Source organism: Cuculus canorus, chromosome 19 (assembly GCF_017976375.1).
Source record: "Cuculus canorus isolate bCucCan1 chromosome 19, bCucCan1.pri, whole genome shotgun sequence".
NCBI lineage: Eukaryota > Metazoa > Chordata > Aves > Cuculiformes > Cuculidae > Cuculus > Cuculus canorus.
The window spans coordinates 2,012,353-2,039,713 of record NC_071419.1 but is presented as its reverse complement, the minus strand read 5'-3'; the positions used below and the strand labels follow the sequence as shown (position 1 = coordinate 2,039,713).

The 27,361-nt window shown below is 42.9% G+C and overlaps 2 protein-coding genes across 6 annotated transcripts in view; one reads left to right on the top strand and one right to left on the bottom strand.

Moving 5' to 3' along the window:
- The window catches only part of TTLL11 (tubulin tyrosine ligase like 11), a 44,303-nt gene extending 25,761 nt beyond the window's left edge, over positions 1-18,542 (bottom strand). For 2 of the 3 annotated variants that reach the window (XM_054084215.1, XM_054084214.1), the window contains exons 1-6: positions 18,252-18,542; positions 11,779-11,875; positions 9,865-9,998; positions 4,629-5,204; positions 3,943-4,038; positions 3,295-3,413 (exon numbers count right to left, since the gene is read on the bottom strand). In XM_054084215.1, coding sequence (XP_053940190.1) covers positions 3,295-3,413; positions 3,943-4,038; positions 4,629-5,204; positions 9,865-9,998; positions 11,779-11,875; positions 18,252-18,458 — 1,229 coding nt within the window. In that variant the 5' untranslated portion in view covers positions 18,459-18,542. Of the gene's footprint in view, positions 1-3,294; positions 3,414-3,942; positions 4,039-4,628; positions 5,205-9,864; positions 9,999-10,317; positions 10,424-11,778; positions 11,876-18,251 lie in introns of those variants that run through there. The other variant, XM_054084216.1, reaches the window with a different exon arrangement.
- An 8,584-nt stretch (positions 18,543-27,126) lies between these two features.
- Positions 27,127-27,361, top strand: part of LOC104066964 (carboxyl-terminal PDZ ligand of neuronal nitric oxide synthase protein) — a 35,511-nt gene continuing 35,276 nt past the window's right edge. For 2 of the 3 annotated variants that reach the window (XM_054084483.1, XM_054084481.1), the window contains exon 1: positions 27,127-27,306. In XM_054084483.1, coding sequence (XP_053940458.1) covers positions 27,202-27,306 — 105 coding nt within the window. In that variant the 5' untranslated portion in view covers positions 27,127-27,201. The remainder of the gene's footprint in view (positions 27,307-27,361) is intronic. The other variant, XM_054084482.1, reaches the window with a different exon arrangement.

The following is a 27,361-nucleotide window of genomic DNA, read 5'->3' as shown; positions in this document are numbered from 1 at the left end:
AAGTCTTCTCCCACCTCCATTAGGCTGTGAGCAGCACCTCTGCTGCAAGAGGTGAATATAGAGCCAATTTAATACTATAGCAGCTTCATACGAGTTTCTTTGAAAAACATTCTGGGGCGCGGTCCAACCCCTTACCACTGCTACACAACAAGGATTTCACTCTACATCATGCACAGCCAAGCTTTGTGACCGTGTTGCCTATTACAGGCTTGGATAAAAATACATACTGTGACCGGTTCTCCATCCTCTGCTCTAGGCCACGCTTTGGTTAAAAACCCTTATATTTTCCCACCTCTTTTTACATCAGTTTTCTCACTCAAGGGGGAAAGCTCCCTCCTGACAATAACAATGACCAGCTGGCTGAACTGGTGCGGAAGGTCTTTCCTGGATCACCGATTCGAGTTTAAAAGAGCTATCATTGCTGAAAAGAAAATGTAAGCTGGAAAACCACCACAGTAATTCTGAAATCAGTAGCGACAGCTGTTCAGAGCTGAAATCAAGATTACTGGCCCTGAATTCACTCTGTAGTCACACTAGAAGAAAGTAAGCTTTGTTTGGTAATATTTAACAGATTTACAGAGGAGTTTAAAATTCCGTCTTTCCAAGAGAACAGCTCAGCCACAAAGGATTGCTTGTTCTGTGCAGCCTCGATGACTGCACAGATCTGCTCGAGCCTTAAAATCCATGAGGAGAGAACTGCCACAGAAAACAAAACCAAAAGTTACTATCTTCCATATTATTGTCTGACATGTCTTAATTTCTTAATTATGAGTGAAAATTGAGGTCTAAATTAAAAAAGTCTAAGGAAAAGAGGACTAGGCTAGGAACCAAAGCTAGGGTAAGAAAGGCTTTACTCAACTTATATTGCAGCAGTACACATCACAGGAAAGGAGGGAGAAAAAAATAATCAAAACTCATCTTCAGATGCAGAAAAACTAAACTAAAAAAAAAATTCTGAGCTATTAGTCTTTCCTGATAATGAACTACTTCAGGATTACTTCTAAAACTCACTTTTACTTAGATTCTTCATCTATATTAATCTGAGAAATAATTAGAGGGAAATCAAATCCATCTCCACACCAGAATGTTTACCTGAGATGCAGCTCAGACTTCTCAGTATTTCCCCTGGGTGTTCAAACTCGGATCTATATCATTAAAATTTTACTTAAATTAATGTCCATTACCTAATTAGCATCAAAACTCGAGTCTGCAGTGTTTGCTGCTGGTTAGCTGTGAGAACAGGAATTTGTTCAGATTTTTTTTTTCTCTATTAATAGGCCAAATTTTGCTCTCCCTGCTGCCAGGCGCAATTAGACCAGGAGAAGTACCTGCATAGGCAACTACTGTCCAGCTTTCTATCTCCAGTCAATTATTTAGTTCTTAACCCTATGCGACAAACAGAGAAATTATGCCATTTCTCTGCAGTTACAGGTGGGAATGGAGAGGGACTGTGGGAGCAGATGTCAGAATTGGTTGAAATGCACTGAAACAAGTGAGAGGCAGGACACAAAGCCAAAGTGTTGCAAAACCTTTGCTAGTGAAGACAATGCAAAAACAACTGGTGCGCAGTTCCTCTCTCAAGTGCTTTTACTTTGGTGTAAGTCTCCACAGATGGTCAGAATGAGATCATTCACTTGAAGCTCAGAATAAGATCATCCCTCTCTCAAGAAGTTCTACACACCGTGCCCAGTTCAATAAAAAGTACTTGGAAGTAGAAGAGGTGAATCTCAGCAGGACAGGTGCGGAGTTGTCACACACAAGTTCCTCTACATCCACGCAAAACATTTTCCAAATATTGCCCTTTGCAGCAAGAAACAGGATTGACGTGAGGTGAAGACATGCAGAGATTCATCAGCAAATTGCTCTGGTAACTAGACTATCCCAAACAAAAGCTGCATCACTGATGAATTCTTACTGTGAAGAGCCAATGGCTTATCTCCTCACCAAGTAATCCTGTTAAAAATTATTTGGTACTCAAAATGTATCAGAGAAGAACCCTCAGCTGAATAAGTGCTAGTCACACGCCGGGAATAATTTCTCCAGGATTTTATTTGCAATCATCATTTGCCTTTTTTCCATATTAGGTAGGTAGTTAATGAACGTCTGACATAACTCCAACATTAAAAAAGAAAGACATGACTATGTAATTACAGGTTAGGAAATTGTCTTTTTTCTGCTCCATGCACTGAAGTAATTGTAAGGGTGAAGGTTAAGTACAGCAATGCATAGTATAGATTGCTTTGCAAGAACATTCTGTGTGGCACTGCCTCTGAAAGAATAGTTTTATCTTATAATAACATTACAATAGCAGAGAACTAGTAAGTATTATCAGTCATGTCTAGTTCATGGGACCCCGTCTCCATAACGACAGCAAGTTTGCCCTTGAAATCATTATAGAACATGAATAACATATTTAAGCTTGCCACTAAGTGCCAAGAGAGGAATAAAATCAATATTTTGGTACGGAGGCAGGCCTATAAGCAAGAATTTCTATGAACAAAAAGTCTCCCTTTCTTGCCTCCAAGGAACTGCTTAAAACAAGGTGTTTCATCAAAGATGAAGATATTATGCGTCTCAGCCTTATCCCACCACAAGCATTTCTGTGCAAGCCGCTTCAGGCAGTTCCTCTCTTTTCTAGATCATAGATTAAACTATATTTATTATCACAGATCAAGGAAGCAACTTCTGAAGACACTCAGTTCATACTTCTCAGCTCCAACAGGGCAATTCATTCAGAGTAATTTGTGACTTTCAAGCAAACTAATACACAAATTTACATCTCATGGCTGCTTTGAATAACATAGAGGCCTCAAGTAAAAGTAGAAATAAATAACTCTGAGTTAGTAAATTGTTTGCACCAGTTCTGAATCAAAGGTAGGATATTCCAGGGGAACCAATAAAGCCTGGTTCACCATCAGTTTGTGGACCTTTCCAGCACCCTGAGCCAGAGCCCTCACATGGCTCCCATAGGAAAGCAGCAGTGAAGTGTCCAGTGCCGAGCTGTGAGAATGCCGTTTGGAGGACTTGCTGCTATCCAAGCAAGTACAATGAACTGGGTTTTTCCCTGACCTTCCCCTGGTAGATCCACAAATCCTAGTACTCTTTCTGCATCACACCACCACTAAATCCTAGAAGCTTTTTTCGAGGCGCTAACACAGCGGATGTAAAAGGAACACAGTCGGGAGCTCATTACCCTGGTTAAACCAACATCACTGGGAAAAAATATTTCCCTTTTATAATTATGTCAAGAAACTCAAAGCAAATGCCAAACTCAAAGCAAGTCACCACACTTACTGGTCATCTTTTCCCTTCTTTTTCTGAGGGTCCACTAAACGCAGAGTGTCTCTGATAACTGCTACCTTCACTTCTTCATCCACAGGGCTTGGGACATTCCCAAATACTCCAGGAGAAAGCTTTAAATTACAAAGGCATACAATTATTTACAACTAAGGATTATTGAGTCCACATTTGCTCAGGCTTCAGGCACGTCTTATGTTTTAAATACAAAATGACAGATTACAAAATATTTCTTATGAGAATACACAAATACCTTAACATTTTCAGCACGACATTAGTATTTTTGGCAAATTTCTCTAGGAAACCGAAATATTAAAAAAAAAAAAAAGATTGTTGCCACTGCTAACATTTATATTATGGATACAAACATGAAAAATTTATTAGCAATTCCCTAAACAGAATTAAGTCAACTGCAGGGGGTGATGAATAACTGTATTTATGACAGAGATGATGGAGAGCTTTCACAATTCCAATAAGTCATATTTCCAGTGGATAAGATTAGCAATGATTTCAAAGCAGAAAATTACAGAAGAACTTGGAGATTTCATAACAGCAGACAGCTTTCATCTTTTAAACAAGGAAAAAGACCAGAAAACCAAACACAAACAATTTCATTCCAATATCACTATCACACTGAGGTCTTACCTCTTGCTCATGTTCTATTCTCATGCTGGGGTTTGCATTTACTTCCAGTAACATGGGCTTCAAGTTTTTCATCAGGAGAATGTCAAACCCTAAAATCTGTGCATAATAAGCAAGGTGTTACTTCCATTCTACTCACGGTGTTATTCTACCTCCAAATATCAACATTCAGGAGAAGGAAACATTTGAAGGACAAAAGAGAAATAACTGAGAAATACACCGTATTGCTGAATAATTACTGAAACCATTTGGCTTTGATACCAACAGCTGCTTTCACTCCCTCCATCTCTTAAATACTGCATCTGTCAACACAGACACCAGAGACAAGGGGGTCTTAAAATAGCCATCATAATCGCTGCATTAGGAAGCGCAAAGCTTCATAGTCGTAACATCTAGAAGATGGAAACTGGAGTGAATTTTGCTACTAATGAGTGATACCCACTAACAATTCTCTTTTAATGCTTATGGCAAGTAGTAACTTGGAACAGGAGACTGAGATTTCTGAGGTAAAACTCACGTGAGGAGAACCTAAGCTCTGAGCTCACACAATGCTGTTGAGTGGTTGCAATACATCCAGCCAGTGATCAGCAACGTAACCGGAGAAAGCTTTTAGAAGAAGGAATTAAACACCCAGAAAAATCAATCCATGCATAGAAATAACTGCATTTCTGGTAGAAATTCCAACCCACCTGGAAGCAAGTTGGCCCAGGCTTTCCTGCTGGTATGTCAGACTGATAGTAAACCTTGAGTTCGGGTGTCAGTGCAATAATGGTTTTAATCACCAGTGAAATTATATCTGACCACAGCTTTTTGACATCAGCGCCTCTGGAAGACAGTCTGCAGAGAATGCTTGAAAAAGTCCTCTTGCTGCCAGTGCTTACACTGTCAGAATGGATGAAATTCCCACTATGGATATTTAGTGAATAGTTGGTTAAATGCATAAATACCTGGTGCAAATTTTTTAGAGTGGGTTCTTGATAGGGCTCTGTACAAAATCTAGAAAGTCCATCTTTGGCTATATAAATCTCTAAAGGTTCTAAAGATTTCAGTAAGACATAAAGCCGAATATCAAATTTCAGTTTGTCAACAAGCAGTGGTTTGCAAATGTATTCCTGGACCACAGCTGGCCGGCTCTGGATGCTTCCCGTCAGTCTGATGTCACTGGGGTCTTTAATGAGGTAGATTCCATCCCCCTGGCACCCTCCATCAGGTTTGACAATAAAAGTGGGCTTCCAGCCTGGATCGCCGTCTTTCATCATACGAACCTAGAAGGAAGAGAATTACACTGAACGACACTAATGAGGGGAGAAGGGCTGATACTGTGGAAGCCCAGCTGGATGCAGGGAGTCAGAATTAAATACCAAAAACCAATCGCTGGATTCAAAGTCACATTTTAGTAAATAGCACGTACTCACTCAAAGATCTCTGTCAAAAAAAGGTCAAAACCAAAAATATCATTAGGAAATCATTTTACATCAGTAAAAAGAACAATTACACCACCTAAATGGCCTACAAAGCTCACATTCCCAAGAAGTAAACCTAAACTTTGCAAGCTTCAATGCATTTTATTTGAAAATGAAAAACATCTTGAAGACAGTAACTAGGTCACTGTGAGGGTCTGACACATCCACTGAATATCAGCTCTTTCATGTTACATGCATACCTCCTACTGCCTAAGTAAATCTTAGTTTATTTATTACTTGTATAGCACAATTAAGAACTGCAGAGATCTGGAGGTTCAATTACAAGTGAAATTGAGAAAGAAACAAGGGAAGGCAGGAAGGATGTTGTTACCTTAGATGAATTTTTAAAAATATTCATAAAACAGCGCGTGCTTTACAACTTGTAGCAAGGAAAGGATATAAGCATGGTTAAGCCAGTGAGTTAACATGCCTCAGCTCTCAGAAGCACAGGAGGAGGAAAGCAGCTACCTGAGGCATAGGCTGACTGAGGACCTTTCTGTCATCTCTCCAAATGCCACCAAATGCTTGCGGCAATGTTCCCAAGGCTTGAAGGAATTCTCACTCCATCCTATCCAATTATTTATTTCATTATCACATTGCTGAAGGCTAATAATAAACTGAAAATTAATTATTTAGACCGGGATTTTTCTCATGGACAAGTGGTGAAAGATCTTTCTGCAAAATAGGTCGCTTTAAGGAATACAACACCATGATGGAGATCAGGTTTACATAAACGGTGCGTTTACATAAACGGTGCGATAAATAGGTCCAAGTAGATCAGCAGGCCTAGATGCGCAAAGGAGGAAAGTAGGATTTATGCCCTAGCCTTCGTGCCACTAAAGAATAATCCTTCCCTGACGTGACATTACTCTGCACCCCAGGGGATTCTCTCTGGTTCAGACGTTGTTAATGTCAGCATCCCAGAAAGACATTCAGTTAATCTTAAACCTCCACGACTAAACATACCCTGCTATGACCTAGTTGTACATACCAAGTGCCAATCATGGTCTGCTAGGGCAGAAAGCAATAAAGGATGCCTGCGAAACCAGCCAGGGCAATCCACATTCCATTCCCGTGTCTGTAGTTCATGTCTCAGGCTACTTCCGCTTGGCTGTGGCAGTACCTTCTCAAATAAGGAGAATGCTTTCTGGGGGCGATCGCTAAAGATGCAACACAACCTGTCCTGCATTTTAACAATCAGTGACCTCATAGATCTCTCCATTTAGCTGGAAAGAGAATAATTTTCTCCATCATTTTCTAGTCCATCAAAAGTTACACACAGCAGATGAAGACAGGTCAGTGAGAAAAGGGGGAACAGTAATCCAGAGTCAGCCAGGTTTTCAGCATCTTGACTGTCTTGAAGAAAGCAGATGGTTTCTTGATCTTCAAGGAAATTCCTGACAGTTGTCTTCAAATTCTCCACAATCCCCTCAACTATGTTATTTCAAATTCTCATTATGAGGAGGCTTGTCCAGACTCAGAAAAGCCAGTCGTGTAGGAAAATTAGTTCATATGAAATGAGATGTTTCTTTGTACTTAGCTCGACAGAAGGAAATTAGCTTTAAAAACATGTTAACCATTTAGAGTCAACAGCAAGAGGGGAATATGACATTTAATGGTATGAAAATCTGATCCAGTTTCAGGATTGCCTTTCATGAGGAAACACAGGCTGAATTAATATAGTGTTCTGAAAAAAATATGTATATAGTGAGCTATAAGATTTGACAGCACAAAGCCTAGAATATTCATGTCTATGCCTAAGAGGTATCCAAAAGCCGAATGCCTGATTAAACCACCAAAAATATGCTGTGCTGGAAATTAGACTGTAAAAATTAGATTCTTACTAAAAATTAATCATACTAGGCCTATTCATCACCTTCACAGACAACACAAAGAAGGCAGTATGAGAGCAATCAAGGCCCTAGTTTGAATCCCAAGCTAGTTACTTCTCAGAAATTGGAATTTCCGATTAGAAATAAAGTTCCTATCACACAGATTCCAACAGGTTCTTCTCTGCCAGTGAAGGTGTGATTACTGTAGCACCTGAGAGATTTCCTTATCTGTAACTCGTCTTCTGTTATGGTGATATGTTAGTACACAATGTTTGAGAACATAAAAAATGGGTGAATACTGAAAATAAGTAAACATATATTTACTTAGTAAAATTAACTTTTAAGCTCCTGTTAAAAAATACCTATCAACATTTCCACTTAATAGGAAAGGCACTAAGGGATCTGCGACTTCATTGGTATTTCCCACTACAAAGCTTAAACTTAGGATTCCAATTCTCTCATTGATTACTGACGAATTAACACTAGATTAGCTGCACTGTTTACTGCCTGGATCTAGGGATAAGCAAAAGTGGGAGAAGGTAATACAATTTCACTTAGTTATTGGTACAAACGTATGATAAGAGTTCATAACCACATCTACAGAAGTGAGGCACAGTAAGAATATTTGAGAGAGAAATGATTCTGAAATGTTGCAGTGCTTCAGGAGGTGGCAGCAAGACAAATTCTCAAGGAGTTTCTTCTTCCAGTTGTCATTTCTATGGCAGGCAAAATACCGTAGCTGTTAATGTCTCAGTCCAGCCCTTTGCAAAACCATGCAAATGGCACCAAAGCATCTTCTCCTGTCTAACATATACCTACGCTGACACAGAATTTGTGACCTTTGGTAATTATGCCCTAAAGGACTTCAATATTAATAATACCAAAGGTACAACAAGGCAAGTTTCAACTCATCTAGAGCTACATACCTAGCAGCTGCAGCCCATGACAATACAGCTTCACTTCTCAAGTACCAGCGATGGCTGGAATCCTCTTTTGCTCACAGAAATGTACATGTGTCATTCACATATTCAGGTGTATGCCAGTTCCTACAGGGTATGTTCAACACGCAGGCACCATACATGCTGTATTGTACCTTTTTTTGTGAATAAGATGAGCACTCCGTCTCAGAGCGCTGACGTTTTCAGCAGTGTTAGGGCCTTCTGATTGTAAAGCAAACATAAACCACATACACGCAAATAAACCCCACAAAAGACAGAGCTCCTACTGAGAACTCATAAAACTGCAAGTGAAAAGTGTTCCGAACCATTTATAGTTCATACTGGATTTAGAAGGTTTTGTTCGGTATTTTTTTTCTTGCTTTGGAGGGGTTACATTACAAACTTGTGTTATGTAGAACATAAACTCTTACAACATAAAATATCATGTTTGATAACACGAACTCTGCTTTTCTCAAACACAGATGGAAGAACATATGCAAAGGAAACTCCTAGGAGTGTGTTACTGGACATCTGTTATTCTTGGAACAAAATCCGAATCGTTTTCACTCCAGTAATGTTCAACCCAAGAAGTATTTATTTGCAGTGCCACCTGCTGACAGCGAGTGGGTCTGTGCACTTATCCTGGTGTACGGACCACACCGCTAAGCACTACGCAGCTCATCAGAGTAGTAACTCATAACCAAGACAGGCATGAGTCCCAAAGGAGTCCTGGCTAGAACTCCTCTGCACCACTTTGAAAGTTTACTTTCAAGTTATTTGCACTTACCTGGGTGTCACAGCTAAATTGACGGGATTACTTACACTCGTTTTACAAATGGGTCTTACATCTACAGCAAATAAAGCTCAAGTACTGGTGGGATTTTACCCATTTTTACTGTTCCTAGCACTGCCATGGAGTAACCCAGTATAGCTGAAGAGAATATATTAGAAGATGTTCATGGATTCAACTGGATTGCGGATATGGTGATTATCCAAAAAGTAACACACGCTACAGAAGTCCATTAAAGTCTATGCTTTTCACCCCTCGCTTTTCCAAGCGCAGGATACTGTCTAATTCAAGAACACACTGGGTAAGTCAGACAGGGTTAAAACACACACAAACGGTACTTTTAAAAATATTTGTAAAAAAAGAACCAAACATGAACGCATAACATTGTGTTTTTTCCAAAAACACTGAAAAAGAATGGCATTCTACTACATTGAACACCTAAGCAAAGCAACAAGACATTGAAGCAAACAATTATTCAGGAAGACGAGAGTATATTCAACAGTACACTGTTTTGAAGAGTTTGGATAGAACAGGCAGGATGGAGTAAAAAGACTTCAGTGATGATGGACCTGGTGAAGTACCACATTACACCCACCACTGGAACCTCCTCAGCCCTTTCAAATTCAGTAGAATAAGCAGGGAAAGGGCTTATGGTTCTACCAAGTTTAATCTCCTGACATCTCCTTGGGCATGCGGAGACACGTAACTGGTTTTAAGTTTATTCTAGAACGTAACAAACAAAAGCAGTTCATCCAGCCTATGTCTGATCTCAGGCAAACTGAAAAACATGTGCACAGCACCCAAGTGTGATTTAAAACCATCTGATAGGTGTGAAAAGCTAAAGAATGATACAGCAACAATATCCAACACATTTTACTATTCTGAGAGTAAAAGTAAACTACCTCATCCACAAAGAGGGAAAATTCTTCTGGCAGAATCCATGATCGAGGATAGAAGTTATATTCGAGGGGAAAGAGATCCTGCATTGTTCGCACCGCCCGACTCAGTGTAATTTTACGTACCATCTCTGTCATACCTGGGAAAATAACAGGCAAGGGTATAAAGGTAACGAAGAATACACAGTAAAGTCTCAGCCTTGAAGTAAATTGTTGCACGATCATTCACCCTACTGGCAGGCACTCAGATCACTGCTGTCAATGAGCTGAAAATATTTTTAAATTTAAAATCTGACAAAATATTTATACCAGTCACCTGTTGTATTTTATATTGTATGTATTACCATATCACATTAGAAAAAAAACTACAATCAGAAATACAGCTCAGAATAATAGAGGGAAACCTTTAGTCAAATAGTACCTACTGTCTTTGCCATAATCCAAACTTTCTGTCCTTACCTGCTATTGCTCCAGGAATAGGTTAAAGTGCCAGTTACATATAATCAAGCACTTCGTGTTCACTTTGCATTCATCTGAGTAACTACACCAGAAAGAATATGTTATTGTGTAAGCAGTCAAACTCAGCAGCTTTCCCACAGCTTTGAATCTCATGCTTGAATCATGCCATATCCGGATGTATGAGAGCTCTGGCAGAAGCTTTTCCCAGGGTCAGGGCATTCAGGGTTACTCTTGAGTTGTTTACATGCTTTCAGATATGACAGCTTATATGGGTCATGCTGCAGCTTCTTTCTCATCAAGAACCGTCATCTGTGCACTGCTCTCCTCCATGGTCAGCAAATTTCCCCAAAACCTTCAGGAACTCAGCAGCCTGACTACAAACCTCTTGATTCTGGCCAGGAGGTTCCAAAGGTACAGGAGGACAGACAGTGACAGGGGGACACACATTTGCTGAAGTCTCATTCCCATCAGGACCATGACTACAAAGCTATTTTTATAGAAGAGATTCCAAGTCTTCCTGAGGACCAATGCCTTCAGATTCTTTGAATCTCTCACAAGTAACTAAGAAAAGCAGCACAATCTCTTCTTCAAGAGAATGAATTTAGTAAAACATAGCATCATTTAGCGTGACATGCCTGGAAATCAGGTCTGGTTCTGAAGGACTCTTGAGTTTGACTAATGTGCGGACCACTCTCTTACCGCACAGAAGCCAGAACACAGGGCAGAACATTCATCTAACACGGATTTAAACCACACCATCCGATACTTGAATGTGAACTTCCCACAGACAGGAGACAGTCAGGGTACATAAAGCACAGAGCAATATCGGAGGTTCCTATTCTCACAGCATACTAACAGCGGCAATAAATCTGAAGTAAAGGGCTTAGATAAGTCAATACCTAAGCTCTTAGCTCTTATTTAGAGAGATCTCAACAGGGATTAAATGAGAAAAGGGAAGCTTAAAAAAGTAGAAGAGTTATCATAAGATGAAGGCTGACATGAACTCTTCAATATTAAAAAATCCATTTGAGGAACTCTGCCTCGAGCTTCTCCCCGAGATTGGCCAGAGTACGAAACAAAACAGATTCATTCCACCTTGAATCAAATCAAATCAAATCCAAAGATACAGCACTGTTATCAATGCTAGACAACAGGCAATAATTGCCCACTTTGCTTAAATTATAGCCTAAAACTCCTATTTTTCCTACATTCATACGTATGAAGCATTCTTCTCATTAAAAACACCTTTTCTCCAGAACTAATTTCAGTTTCAGAATGGTGTCTCAAACAGTTTCTGTATTCTTACCCCCTAAGCAGAAATTACCTACCGAAACCAGTAATGTGCCAACAATATCATTGGCTGATTAGCAGATGATGCATACCAAAAAACAGTAAAACACAAAACCAGTTAAAATGGTCACGTTAAGGTATTTGTTTAAAATAGAAAAAGAAGGAAGGTACCTGGAAACTTGTTGACTTGACCTGAGAATATGTCATTATCATGAAAGGACACCCCATGCCAATAGATATCGCACGGCAAGCGCCTGCCAAAGGGAAACTGGAAAAGAGAGAGAAGACAAGTTTGGAGGCAGCCTGGCAACACTCATTCATTCCTTACCTTCCTAAATGCTTATATGAAGCATAAACCATTCAAGAATGGTCTTTGGACCATTTTGGTTGCAAAGCTAAGACTATTTTGATCTGCTCAAGACTCCATAAAATTCCAGATGTTAACAAACCGTGAAAGGTTTTTAGAAACTAAAAACAAATGCCTGCGAGGCGTGAGCTGTACTAAGAAACTCCGAGCTTGTTATCAACCACAATTAAGGCATGACTCATTTGTAATTTAAAATCTATTACAGGGAATAAAATTTCATTAAGAAGCACTTAATTCCGGCACACGAAGGCCCAGCAATAGCAAGTGCTTCGGCTGGGAAGCAAACAAACACTGACAACACCTTCCTGCCTAGTTAACAGGCAAGAAGCAACCATCAAGGGCAAAAAGCACTAGAGGGCATGGAGGAACTGCCACTACTGGCAGACACTAAATCAACTCCTGTTCTCAGAGAGATCAGCGTTTATTGCCAAGAGCCTCATGCCCTGTGCTCCCCCCTGCAGCTCGGTAACCCCAGGCCCTTGCCCAGACTGTATCCACATCGGTGGTGGCTCTTCACCCCCCGCCGTGTGGCACCTCCTGTGCTCCCCATCATCCACGGGCATGAAACTTTTTTGCTCCCCGATACTTCATTTCAAGTAATACACGTAGTTCATACAATTCTGTAATGACATCATAAATCAACAGTAAGTTGTAACTGCAAAGCACTTTCTGGGCAAGCTGACTTACGGTAGTGTCCAAGCTGCAATATATTTGAAATGGACATTCAAAGCAAGATACCTAAGTGACATAACTATATTATTCACTTATATATATTGAATTATATGTACTAATTTGTACAGTGTTAATTCCTTTCTTGTACTAATAGTCTGTATTTAAAAGGAAAGCTTATAATTGAATTAATCACTTGTTGAGCATATATATTTAAACTATTAAGGTCTAAGGCAATAATATTAAGTATTCCAAGAACATAAGAGCTTCTTTTCCGATACACAGATTTCACCATAAACTGGAAAACTGTATAATTTGTTTTCTGTTATCAATAAAATCAGCCTTTTTTATGCAGTCTGAAGAGCTCTGGAACAGCAATGCCAATTGCTGATGAGAAGAGTTTCCAATAGCAGTAACGTGGTTAAAAAAAAACAACTTTCCAGTAGCAAGAACAAAAGCCCCAAGAATGAGCAGTATCAACAAACCAAAGCAAAAAAAATACTGTTAAAAATCAAACATTTGTTATAATAGTAAAATAATCGGGCTTTTTGTAAAAAAGGCACTCTTATTTTTCACACTTGCTCTTAAAACCTTTTCTCTGCAACTCCACGTATATGCCATTAATTAAATACCACAAGAAATACATCCACAGGATCTATTCTGTTATATTATTAGGTTACGTCTTTTTCAAGTGAATTTGTGGTATTTCTGGTACATTTTTAGGACACGCATGTATGAAACATCTACCACTCTCATCACTCAATGACTTCACCGGCATTTACTTATTGACAGAACCAAGGTATTTCGCAGAAACTACTTGTTCTTTGCTCCAAATGTCATTTTTCTTGCTTTAAAACATTTCTGTAAGCACTGGATTTTTTTTCAGTGTGACAGAAAAAAGACTCTCATAAAGCTTTTGAGCGAATTACTTTATTTGCTACTTTAATTAAAATTTCAGTTTCCTCAGTAAATAGCCTGGAAATATTAATTTAAAATGCTAATGGAGCAATGCATCCTTTCTCTGTTTCCTTACTGAGAGGGATGAGATATCCAGTTTAAACAGAGCCAGTGAATTCTTCACTTATTTCATTATTATTCTGCCTGCAGATTCTGGTTTTGTACAAGTGAAAATTAATTCTGTTAGGCTCTGGAAGACAATCAGTGGCCTTAACCTCTCTCCACAGGTATATCCAGAATACAGATGCAGCACTAGGTCTCTGAGCGTCCTTCCCACTAAAACCTGAACAATTTATTTATTTATTAAGCAAAATTGAAATGAAAGGAACGAAATTTGCATTTATATAACACCTTTCATCTACAGAGGATATCAAAGCGCTTTACAAACACTGCACAGAAATCATTTCACAGCAGACGAAGAGTGAGCAGCTCTGAGCTGGATGGGAAGCACTGCACCCTACATCAGCGACTCGGATAGCACAGCGACTTCCTGGCTCCTGACAGATCGAGATTATTTGAAATTATCAAACAATGAGATCAAACTCACCTCCTGAGTGAGCCAGGAGGGATTCTTTATCATCACACTACACTTCCATAAGAATAGTGGTTAGGAAGGAACAAACAAGTATCTGCCTGGCAAAGGCAGATACAAACATAAAGGAGGTTGTAGCCAGATGGGTGCAGGTCTCTTCTCCCAAGTAGAAAGTGACAGGATGAGAGGGAATGGCCTCCAGTTGCACCACGGGAGGTTTAGATTGGATATCAGAAAAAATTCTTTAACGAACCAGTGGTGAAGCCTTGGCAGAGGCTGCCCAGGGCAGTAGGGGAGTCTGCACCCCTGGAGGAGCTCAAAAGGATGTGGCCGCGGACACAGTTCAGTCAGCACAGTGAGGCTGAGCTGGGGGTTGGACTGAATGAGCCTAGAGGGCTTTTCCAACCTTAAAGGTTCTATGATTCTATGAAATTAATCTCATTTTGGTAGAATGGGCCTTTCCGTGCCAGCTCCCGGTGCAGAGAACTAGCATGAAAGAACAATGGACACTTGAAGCAGTCCTCTATTCTCATAAAATCTTCTGCCTACGGCTACCTGGTCTCAGCTGGAACAGCCTTAGATTCACACTAGCTGACACCAAAGCGCTCACAACCCAGGGACTTGGGGTGCTCACAGTCGGCGGACAGGTGTTTGTACCATGACCGGAGCCATCCCTGTGCCGTATCCTGCGATCCGTCACCACAAACAACTTTGACGTTGCAATCAACTCTCTAACTCTTTGAAGAATTTATTTAAAGTCGGTTTTATTCAGAGTTGGGGGCATTTGTCAGAAAAAAAAAAAAGAACCACAAAAAGAACAGAATTGTTTTCACAACTTTGACACCATTAATTATCAATCACAGTCAAATAGGTCTGACAAGTCATCTCTATCTTTTGATAGGAAAGTAATAATTTAAATTGTCTCACAGGCCACATCACTCTGGTCCATCATGTTTAATGACAAGTTAAATGACTCTTGTCTCCCCATCAGCTTTTTCTAGCATAAAATATCAAACTATTTCTCTGCCTCCATGCAGCTACTGAACAGCAAGACAAACAAAACACTTAAGGCTGGGATATTTGATGCCCAAGACATCTGTTTCTTCCATTTTCCTGGTAATAAATTATTTTTTTGGCCAGCTTTCAATTAAGTGACGAATAAACTCAGGATGCAAGCTCAATTTGTGCCCATTATTTCATCTGGCATAGCATGTTAATTTAAAGAATCCGACACACTCCATCAGACAGTCCAATCTAGCAAGGGCAGTAACTGCTTCGCTGCCCTGCACATTAAAAGTCTGCAATGCTTTTTACAAGGTCCACCCCTGAGCATGACCCCAGGCAGGGCTATCAGGGTTGATAATTTAATTTACTCCAAATTCCGACAGCTGAGAAAGGGGGTATTTTTCTGTCTTTTTGCTTCAAATAACAGAATCTCAATAGTCAAACTGCTCTCCCTTATACTCTTTCACATCTTCTTCATGTGTCAGTGCATAGAATAAATTGTAAACCAATATTAGACATATTTAAAGTATTCTTCCTTTTTTTTTTTGTCTTATAATGGCATTTACCATATGTTAGTTTACTAAGATGAACTACTGCCATGTGGACAACTCTGTAATCACACGGTGCATTATGTCTCACTTCTACAAATTACCAGGGAGCAATAATAGACTATGGCAACATTGCAATAACAAACTATTATGGAAGCAAAGCCCTTCCAGCAAGTCAGGGTAATGACAACAAGGAGATTTCAGAACTTAAAACAAAAAAAAAATGAAACAAACCAAAAGCCTACATGACACTGCAACGATGCTATCAATTAGACAGAAGCTACCAATAAAAAGGAGCCCACATTAAAAAGCCTGTCTCCTGCCCAACAAAATACTCAAGCTGAAGCTTCCAGCAGCAAACAGAGAAGAACAGAAACAAAACAAAAGCAGCAATGGGGAAAAATGTAGAAGAAGTCATGAGGGAAGAGGATCAAGTATACTAAATCAAAGACCAAGATGCAATCACCTTGAGAAGTGCTACATAAGGGATAAAAGCCCCTAAAACATCAGTGTTTAAAGACAGGCATTTCATCACTACTTCTAGGATTTTTTGCAATGGTGTGTTTGTTCCCTCTGCTGGTCTTGCCGTAACAGTGAAACTATTTCCAAGGCTCTGTACCCATCACCGACAGCTGTGCAAGGAAACAGTTTCCTTAATGTTTGAAAGGGAGAGCTTTCCAAATCATACACATCTTGAATAAAAGCGTGGTAAGAGAAAATACTTTCTTAACAAAAGATAATGTCACATTATGACATATTAACTTCTTTATTATAAAACGATGAAAAGTTTACAGAAATAGCTTACAATGACTTGGTTACAAGGAACAAATCACCAGCCACCTAGATGATACAGCACAGAAGTCCGCATTTGGTCTCTTCTTTATCAAGAGTACAGAACAGCCAGAAGGCGAAGCAACAGACTAAAGAAAAATTATTGACTGAGCTAAGGGGTGGAGGAGAAAGGATACTGAGGGGGACAGTGAGCAAGGCAGGATGAAGTTAGAGCCAAAAGCGATGGCTGTTGAGGGGTGCAAAGCAGGAAGGAGAATGCTGATATGCAGTGCAGATATTAAAGGGAGGAACAAGGGCACAAGAAATAAGTCATTGTGTAGAACAGAACTCCAAGGAGAATCCAGGGATAAGATATGCAAAACACTAAAAGCTCAGGAAACAGAAAAGACAAAATTAACCTGTACATACAGCTCATTGCCAACGCAATCCGCAAGGCTAACTTAAATCAGCAACTCCAAAACATTCCCTGGAACAGCACCAGACACTCTGGACTTAAAACTTTGTCATAAAAATGCAGAAATGAGTGTGGAGTTCCCTTTGCCCTGTACATCACTGAGTAAACCACAGAGCAAGGCTGCTGACAGACACTGCATAGATGCACTGGACAAAAGCAGCAACGCACGAGGTTTTAATTTCACACCTCTGGCATGCCATTACTATTTTCCCATAAGAGCAGGAGTTGAGAATTGGAGCTTTTTTGCAATGAAATTTTGAAATTCTCCCACTGAATTTAAATAACAAAAGTACAGAAACAAGATTTTATGAAGACTGAGAAGGCATTGCCTTTCCTGGCAATGAGCACCTGTGCCTTGGTGGGCAGGGCCAGAAGTTTCTCAAAAAGTGCCAAGAAGCCATCTCAATTTCTGTAGAGCCATTGACAGTGTTATTATGGAATGAAAGTCTTCACAATTTGAGAACTATTTAGCATCTATAATCTGATATATATCAGAAATCTCTTCAGGGTTTAAATAAGGAGTTCCAAATAATCAGTTTTGTTCCAGCTGCCATACTGTCACGCCTCCAGTTCAGCACAGGCAGGCAGACACTGAACTCTGCACATGGCAGAGAGAAAATATATGACTCAAGCTGTAGCAGAAAACAAAGCCATGCCTCTCTAGCCCGTTACGCATGCTTTATCAGGTGGTTTGACATTACTTTGTTCACACACAATGCTCTTTGACATGCCTTTGGGATAATCCACGAAGCAGAGGCTTTGCCATCGGATCAGGCAGCTGATCTGTGCGGTCACACCACTCCATACTGTGCCATGCGCCTTTCGTCACGTACCCACGCCACGAGGGAATGGTGAAAGGGAAGAAGCACAAACCGACACAACACACCAAACGCTTCTACACAGATGCGGATTTCTTCCTTGCCCTTTCCGCAGTCAGTTTGAGCACAATAACCGATTACCCCTGCTTTGACTTGCATAGCTGCGATGGCAGCCTTGATCATGAATCAGAGCAGCCTCCAGATCGGGCATCTAATCAAATATAACACCAACGTGGAGATGACACGAGCCGGGAGGAGCCCCCGGCTGCAGGAGCCAGGAGATTGGGAGGAGGAGAGAACGCCGTGCCGGGGCAGAGCCCAGGGCACAGGAGAAGCAGGAGAGACTGCTTTGCCAGGGCGGACCCCAGGGCACAGGAGGGGAGGTTCCCGCAGCACGGAGCGGCGGGCAGGGCCAGGGGCGAGTGAGGAAGGGGCAGGGGGCCCAAGCCGTGCCTCCCGCGGGCCGGGATGGAGCAGGCAGCCCCGAGAGCGCCCCGCTCACCTCTCTCCAGCGCAGCTGCCTCAGGCTGATCTTCAGCGCCTCCAGCGAGGTCTTGGCCTTCGAGCTGTCCACCGTCACGCGCGGCCGGCGGCCGCCCCTCGCCGCCCCCCCACCGCGCCGGGCCCGTCCCCGCGGCGCCCCGTCCCCCCGTGGCCGCGGGGCGGGCAGGGCCGGGGATCCGGGCGGTTCCTCCGCCTCCCGGTCCATGGCGCGGCGCTGCTCGGCCCTGCCGCCTCCCCCGCCGCCCGCGCGTTGCCATGAGAGCGGCGCGGCCGACAGGGCGCGCGAGGGGCCAATCGCCGCCGGGCGCTGACCCCGCGCGCTCCGCCCCGACGCCGCTGACGTATTGAAGCCTCTCCAGCCATTTTGGAACAGGGCGGTGCCGACCGCCTCTTCCGGGGAGGGCGTTTCGGAACGGGGCGCGGCGAAGCAGCCATCTTGGAAGCGGGCGTCGCCGCCATCTTGGAAGCGGGCGGGTAATCAGGCCCACTACGTGGGTTTGGCTGCGCCTCGCAGCTCTCGCCTTTGTTCCTGCTGCAATACTCGAGTTGTTCCTTGTTTGAACTAGTGAACAAGCTAAACTCCTGTTACAATCACATTCTTTGTAACTGCAAGCTGGCCAAGATTTTATCCTTATTATTATTGCTTACGCTAATTCGTTCCCTTAACATAATGATTCATTCCTTCCTTCAGAAGGGACCTCCAAGCCCATCCAGTGCCACCCCTGCCATGGGCAGGGACACCTCCCTCTGGATCAGGGGCTCCAAGCCCCATCCAACCTGGCCTGGAACCCCTCCAGGGATGAGGCAGCCACCCCTGCTCTGGGCAACCTGGGCCAGGGCCTCACAAGAAAACATTTCGTCCTAAGATCCCATCTAAGTTTAAAACCATTACCCCTTGCCTTATAGCTGCACTCCCTGATAAAAAGCTTTTATCTATCTTTCTTAAAAGCCCCCTTTAAGTATTGAAAGGCTGCAATGAGGTCTCCTGGGAGTCTTCTCCAGGCTGGACAAGCCCAGCTCTCTCAGCCTCTCTTCACAGGGGGGTGACAGGACGAGGGGCAATGGCATGTTCGGGGCACTGGAACACGCTGCCCAGGGAGGGACCAGAGTCTCCTTCTCCAAAGAGCAAGAAAATAGGAAAATCATTTTTACAATGTCAATAACAAAAGGCACAGGCTTGTCGGCAGCTACAGGAATCCCTCACAATATTAGTGATAGAGGCAATGAAATGGAGATGTGGGTGAACCAGCTGTTGTCTAAAGTAGCAATCCCAGAGATTTAGGGAATTTCGGAAGCGCAGGGCAGGCGGTGGCGCTGCACCCTGGGAAATGCAGCCTGGCTGCAAGGGGTTCCAGGCTTAGCTGCAAGGTTTGGGAATAGGGGGGAAAAAAGACAGGATTAATCAGGATTCTGCTTGAAGGAGCTGTCACCGGAGGCGTGCTCCTCATACGGAGCAGGACTGAACCGGGACATCACAATAAACAATTTAAGTGAAAGCAAAACTTAAATAAATGCAGCAAAAAGTTGGGACTTCCAGTTAAGACTGAGCTCCTGACTATGGAGTTTCTCAGAGCAGGAGGAGACATGAATGTATCTTTTACCCTGCCAGATGAGGTTGTAGGAACACCTGAATTAATATCTCATTTTCACATCACAAGAGACACAATCCTGACTCTGATTCTGTACGAGTGGACCCTTTTTCACAAGTCAGCAGTAGTTTATAAAGAAGGAAGTTTAATCACTAAGATACTGTCTTAGCAGCAAATTAGAGCTCCACCTGCAACTCTAACACTACACATCTTTTTTTTCAGTGCATCACCATTTAGCCTTGCAGACAATGAAGAAACTAATTAATTAATTACAGTATTGTGTCTTACAGTGTGAAATGACCAGGAGGGCTGAGTTCACATAGTTCGCTCTGAGTTGCTCTCAGGTTGCTATTAAGTTATGTGCATTATTTTTTTTTTTATAGCTGTGATGATTCGTCATTAAAACCTGGGAGCATCTCCCTGTGCAGCAGGAGCTCAGAGGAGTCTGTAGCTTTGGCAGCGTTGGTCTGTCCAGCTGATATCTTTCTGCATTTATCACTGACAGGCACATCTTGGTTGTCTCAACAATCACCACCAGACGTTGGTGGCTGCCAACTGAAGTGTGATTTACAGTGCTGACCTGACTCTCACTGTATCTTATTTTACCACCAGGCCCTTGGATGAACGTCTTTTAACATATATTAAGGCATTTATCATCACCAAAGCCAGGGAAATAGTTACGATTGGCCAAGGCACTAAAGAAGCTTTGGAGCATGGGAAATATATTACCAAACAAAATGATTGCAAAGGAGAAATATTTTTCTACCTAATTATTATACATCCATCTTTCTTACATGCTGATTGTTTACTAGTTGTTTCTCTACCAAAGAAACTGTAATGCATTGGATACCTGGTTTGCACTGCATCGGACGGATAAAACCTTCATTTCATGTTGAGATAAATAGAGATGGTGCAGCATGAAGTCAGACTGTACATGGTATTCAGGTACTGCAACGTAGGGGGGTAAAGTATAGGTTGAGTAGTAATAAGGTAGCAAGGTAATGCAGGAGGAGAGTTTATGCCACTGAATGCTGCAAGCTGGCTCTAGCAGCAGGAGAGAAAATACATGAAACTTTAGATCATCTGTCTCCTGTGAGGAGAAGGTAGATTTAAAGTTTCTGTGCACTCTCCCCCACACAAGCTTATTTCCTGAGACCCTTGCTCAGAGGGGGTTGTGGATGAGAACAAATTGTTCCTCTCTGTGATAGCAAGTGAACAAGACCGTGCGCCGTCTAGAACCGTACGTCTGATAGACTGTGCTGGGGAAACAACAATGAAATGGTTTCTGAATCGTCTTCCAGTGTCACAGTGGCGATAGTATTTACAAGGAGGACAGAACGAAGTGTGAAGAGTTTGATAAGAGTATTGGCACACATGTACACGTACCAGCACAGTATTGCATAACTTGAAGAGATATTTCAATTCCAGTAATAAACCTCACAGTATTTTGGCCTTGTATGAGCCCTGATCTGACTCCTAATGTAATGTCCCTGTACTTTTATTATTTACATTCAGGATATCAAATACAAGAGAGGTGCTAGCCCAATACCATGGGAATGAGGAAGGACATGGTTTAATTTTACAGCATTTAACTCATCTCTTAGGACAACAACTTCAGTCTCATTTATCCTAAATCTTTCTGGGCCATTATACCATGACATGGTTAACCTGCTGGTTGTGTGTGCAAACACATCTTCCCATGGTGTGCATGGGTAAGCGTCAGATCCAAGGATGACTGTGGTAATAGAGCAGTTTTACAGACGCAGACCACACACCAAAGCATCACTCCAGCGATCAGCCAGTTTCCCCGAGCTGTGCTAGCAGACGCTCTGCCGGTATTTGCAGGAATATTCTCAGTGAAGACCTAGGAATTACCCTTCCCCAGACCATAAACTGAGCAGTATGAGTTTCACATCATGATAATGTGCTGATCCAAGCAACTCGTACTGAAGCTGAACTGTTCTGCCAACTCATGGTGTACAGAAATCACGAGTCAGACATGCAAAAACAACAAGCTTATGAGTTTAGTAAGTAACATTGTTCTTAAGTAAGAAAATTTACTTTTTCCAGTCAGCTTTTTGGTTACTGACTCTGGATCAAGCTTTCTGGCTTTGATCTATCATCATAAGGACAATAAATGTATTCTTTTCTATATTTTTCTTTTTAAAAAGATAGCTAAGACAAGGAAAACATTAAGTAGCACATAATATGCAAAAAATATATACAATCTTTTTTAAATACCTCATAAACCTGGTCTTCTGTCAGTGGCAAAATAATCACTATTTGCAGAAATACTTTAATGTACCATTTTGAAAGAGAACATTCCTCAAGCTATTACAAAAAAAACCCCTGAAACATTACTCATTAAGAACTCTCCGTCCACGTCTGAAGTTAATAGTTCCTTTTGCGATGACGGTGAGTATCTTCTGTTGGTTGTACTTTCACAAATCCTTAAGAAAGCAATGCTTTATAAACTGAAAAGTCAGAAGAAAGCATATGGAGCACGCAGGCTCCGCTTGGAAAATGTCAGGGGTGATGTTACGCTTCAGACTGGGTTTAAATCTGTATCCATCAACCTATGCTCCCAGTGTTTATGTTGGACCACTGAAGAGTTGTGGTTGACCTACATACGCAAACAAAACATTTGCTACATACTTGGGGTGGGGGGATTTGCAGAATAGAGGGTGATGAAAATATGCATAATTGTAGATGACATTTTTCATTCCCGAGTCCTGCTGCACAGAACTTTGGAACTGGCCATGCATGAAAGAGGCTTGCAATTCTAACGGGCAGATTGCCTGGCTGTGCTGCTAGGCTCAACCTTCGAGACATTAAGCTTCTGTTTCTTCTTGAGCAATGCAAATCTGGTATAATCATCGAACTGAGCAGACCCTGTACTTGCAGAGGACACGTATGACAGTGACAGAGGGAGCTAAAACAGTGACAGTTCCATGTGTCATCTCTGAGTTCATGTCATGTGGCAGCTTCAAAGGCTCACTTAGACTTTTGATTGCAAGGTTTTTTTTTCTGTTTTCTGCAAATCTCCAGTACAACAGAGGGTAATATCTCATGATTTCAGCCAACAGTACCATATTGATATATTCTTGCCTCCATATTTCATAACAGTATTTATTGAACATGGCTGGTCCCCCAGGCTTACTTGGCTTAACAAAGATTTTAGTTTATCGCCTATTGATCATGAGCAATAGTTATCTGATGTGGAGTGAACAAGAGGAACTAGAGGTCAAACCACATTTCTGAACTATCTCATCCATCTTTATTTTGATAATTTACCTACACAGAAAAGTTCAGATTTGGCAATAGTCATGGTTTCTGATTTGTGCCTATTTTTTTCTGTTAAATTGAAGCTGAATATCAAGTCATTTAAATGACGGTTGGGCAGTTACATGGTAGGGAATGGAAATCTTTACCTCCCTTTGCTTCCTGATCTTCTTTTTCACTAGGGGAGAGCACAGCGTCCTAGAACAACGGAAGGAAAAACACATACATAACCCTCTGACCTTGCAGTAGCTTTGTATGACAGCGTTTCAGGTTGTGGAGACCTCCTGACACGCTGTCGCCCTTAAGCCTGCATCTTAACGTTGGATCACTGACTGTCTCAAGATATCAAGGAAAGCCAACAGATTTTGCTATGTTAATTTTGCTTCCTTGAGTAGAGAAAGCGATTGTGAGGGAAGCAGAATGTGCCTGAAATTTTGGAAATCCAACTGCAGTACACTGTTTCTTTCCTCCTCTGGCAGAACATGTTATTCCTGTAATATGCTTCGTCCCCCTCCCCCACATCAGCCCAGCCTGCTCTGTAGGAGGACGGGACAGAAGCTGGTTGTTAGGATTATGCATAAAAACAACTCCCAAACTCTTAAATGACTATTACGTGTAACTGAGATAAAATCCAAAGTCCTTGGAATTAGTGAAAGGTTTTACTGTTTTACTGCACAGCCCAGATGATTCACTTATATTCATCTTTCTGTCCTATAAAGCCATCAGTAAGTCAGTTAAATCTCTTTGGTCTTAATTGATGAAACTTGAAGGCAGTAACTGCAAGTCTGCTAGCAGGATAGGACACCGGGGACTTTGCTCTAAAAATTGCACCAGGGCAAATAAGTATTAATAATGTTGATAGTGTCACGTGGCAAAACCAGCTCTGCCAAGACAGTAAGCGTGCTCTTGGATCTTACAAGTCTGATGTGGAAGTGATCTCCTGTCGTGGGGCCTTTGTTTGCCATTACTGGACATCTGTCTGGTTTTCTTCCTATGTCAGATCTTATTTATCATTTAAAGTCTTTGCAGTTCTGCTGTGCAGACCTAAGTCCTTAAAATGGTTAGCACAAGGGAGGAAAATTCCTTGGCGTCAAGACCTGGTCTCCTTTGGAAAGGATGCAGCGCTTCTGCGACTTTGTTATCTGAGTTGTAAAGGTGGGTTTGGAGGAAACCTGGCAGGATCAGGTGGGAGCAACACCTACCTTCACAGCAAACCAGCAGACAAAATGAGTAAAGAACTCCCTACGTATAATACCCGCTACCTGACTGACACCATATTCGAGGTCTCTTCAAACAGTTAAGCTATATAGGAAGAATGATTGCCATGCAGAGTAAACATCAATGCAGGCGGAAACGTGCATCCATGTGAGAGGAAGAGAAGGGAAGAAATCTTAGTAACCGGCGCCTGAAAAAGAAAACTGATATAAACCTGTTCTCTGCAAAACCACTTCAAGCAATGAGCCAAGAAGCTGTCTCTGGTGCTTCACTCCTACTGTGTTCAGAGGAATGGGACTTTCTCTGTGTGCTTTGCACATCAAAGGAAGAACTAGCTCAGTACCTCCATCTGATGCAAACACCCACTATGAGGTTTGGCTAACTGTTCGCGTCAAGAAGGAGTAATGCTATTAGGGATTTGTTTAGACTAAATCCCTGATGATGTACTGCATAACTTTAATTCCGCGTATTTTCCCAGTTTTATTATCCAGAAGAAAAGGCATACAGCTTTCTTAACTGCGAGGGAGTCAAAGAATGTTCTTTGCCCAACAAACTAGAAAGTTAACAGCTTTTTGAGTTTAGCAGCCTTCAAACTCAATTTTCAAACACAGATTCAAGCCATTAACCTTAAGAGCTAAGCCCTTCAAAAAGTTCAAGGAAGTTAATGAACATGGAATATTAAACACCTCCATTCAGTTGTGATCTAACACGGTCTGGCACTGCAAGCTTTATTAAATCAGTCACCTTATTTTTCTCAGGATTCCCATGAGATGTTTCTTTCCCCACACCCAAAGAATTTTATAATCTGCAGGATAGCGGAGAACGCCAGAATGGAAATAAAAAGGCCATTCTTGTCATTTCATCCTGTCCTTTCTATCAGATTAATAGGGAACTATCCCAAGCGAAGTCCATACACTCCCGCTTAGATCGGAATGCTCTTGTGGCAGTGGAAGGGTGATGAGGAGAAACTGTCAGCAGCTCAGCATCATGACAGGTTCATGCACGCCCCGGCTGAAATGCAGTATTGCAGAATCAATGTAGAGACTCTCCAGTAGTGGCTGCGTTAGGGTTTTTTCTCTTACGAGTTGAGGTTTGCTGGTGTTCTCATCAAAGGAAGCACAAGTCTAGGCTGACTAGGTGGCACCTCCTGCTCTTTGGGCTTAGGAGAGACGAAGGACTGGTTCTTGCTCAGTCAGTCCAAGGACGCTTGGACACAAAATATGGATTATTCATTCAGGTCAACAGATATTTTTTAAATCAACATTCATCCAAGATTAAAAAAAAAGGCCATGAAATGTTCTAAGTACACACTAAAAGTAGCAAAAAGACCACCAAAAAGTCACCAACAAAGAACTGGACCGATGGATCTGCAGGCGAGGTGTGTATCTAGAGCACCATATTAGGCAGAGACCAATTAATGTATTTACAGACCTGAAACAAACCCCATTTTGAGTTACGCTGTATAAAATAGGGATTAGCATAAATGTGTGAGTATTTAAATGGAAAGGCAATGTTATAACTTGGAAGGAATCAAAAAAGCAGCTTGCCTGGAAACAGAAGAGCTTAGCAAAGAGAGGAGGCTGCCCGCAGAACCCATCCCAGAGCAAGAGCCCGAACGAGCTGCTAATGCCGCAAAATTCTTGAACATGTAGGGTCGCAGTCACTGAACCAATATTAATCCTTTGGGCTTTTGCTCCCTCTCTTAATTACAAGTTTCTGCTTTTTTGGCTCTTGCCCATCTCCCTCTGAGTTACAAGTACTCAGAGACGCCAAGAAACTTAGATGATTACACTCCTGAGGTGGAGACTGAGTTGTGCACCGTCCGCCTGTGGCCAAAATATTTTCTCTCGCTAATGTGGAAGCCACAGAAAAGGTGGTGTCCAACAGCGTCCAAGCATCCAGCCAGGGAGTAACTTGTATGACAAAAAGCTGTAACCGATCACTCAAAAATTAATTCTGGGGAGCGCAGAGAAGATCAGAGCACATCTAAGCCTCCACCCCTGGGATTCTACAGAGTTCATGTTCCTGATCATTCCTGTAATGGGCAGACACCACCGAGGGGACAATGGGGTGGTGGTGGGGGACAATATGGGGAAAACAGTGGGGAGAGCAGGGCAGTGGGGGACACTGGAGGTGACACTAGGGTGAGCAGTGAGGAGGTGGTGGGGGACAGTGGAGGTGACACTGGGGTGGGCAGCAGTAAAACGTCGGGGACACTGGGGGTGACACAGGGTGGGCACAGCAGGGGAAGATGGGGGGACACACCGGGGGGGGACACAACTTGGGGGAAACCGGGGAGTGGAGGGCACAGTGGGGCAACAGACACCGGGGAGACATTGGTGGGGGGCATGGGGTGGGCACAGGGTGGTGGCAGGGGACACCGGGCACCAAGGGTGATACCAGGGGGACACAGGGTGGTGGCAGGGGACAATAGGATGGTGGGCATCGGGAGGACACCGGAGGGACACGGGGCGGTGGCAGGGGACACTAAGGGGGACACCGGCGGTGATACCGCAGGGACACAGGGTGGTAGCAGAGGACATAGATGGGGACATGGGGTAGGCACCAACGTGGTGGCAGGAAAGGGACAACAGGACAGTGGGCACCGGGGGGACACGGGGCAGTGCCAGGGGACACCGGGGGGGAACACCAGGACAGTGGGCACCGGAGGGGGGGGACACCGGGGGGGCCCCGGGGCGGCGGCAGCGCACCCCGCGGGGGCAGCAGGGGGGCTGCGGGGCGGGTCCCCCCCGGCCCGGCCCCGGCCAATGGCGCGGAGGGGGCGGGTCCCGCGGCGGCTCGGCGGCCGCCGGTTCAAACGCGCCGGGCTCGGTGCGCGCCGCCGGGGGCCGCCACCCCGCCATGCCCGCCAGGAGCCGGTACAACCTGGTGGACGATGGCTGCGACTCCCGCGTCCCGCTGCACAACGAGGAGGCCTTCCAGCACGGCATCCACTTCCAGGCGAAGGTGAGAGCCCGCCCGAGCCCCGCGGCGCCCGGGGACCCCGCTGCACACCGGGCTG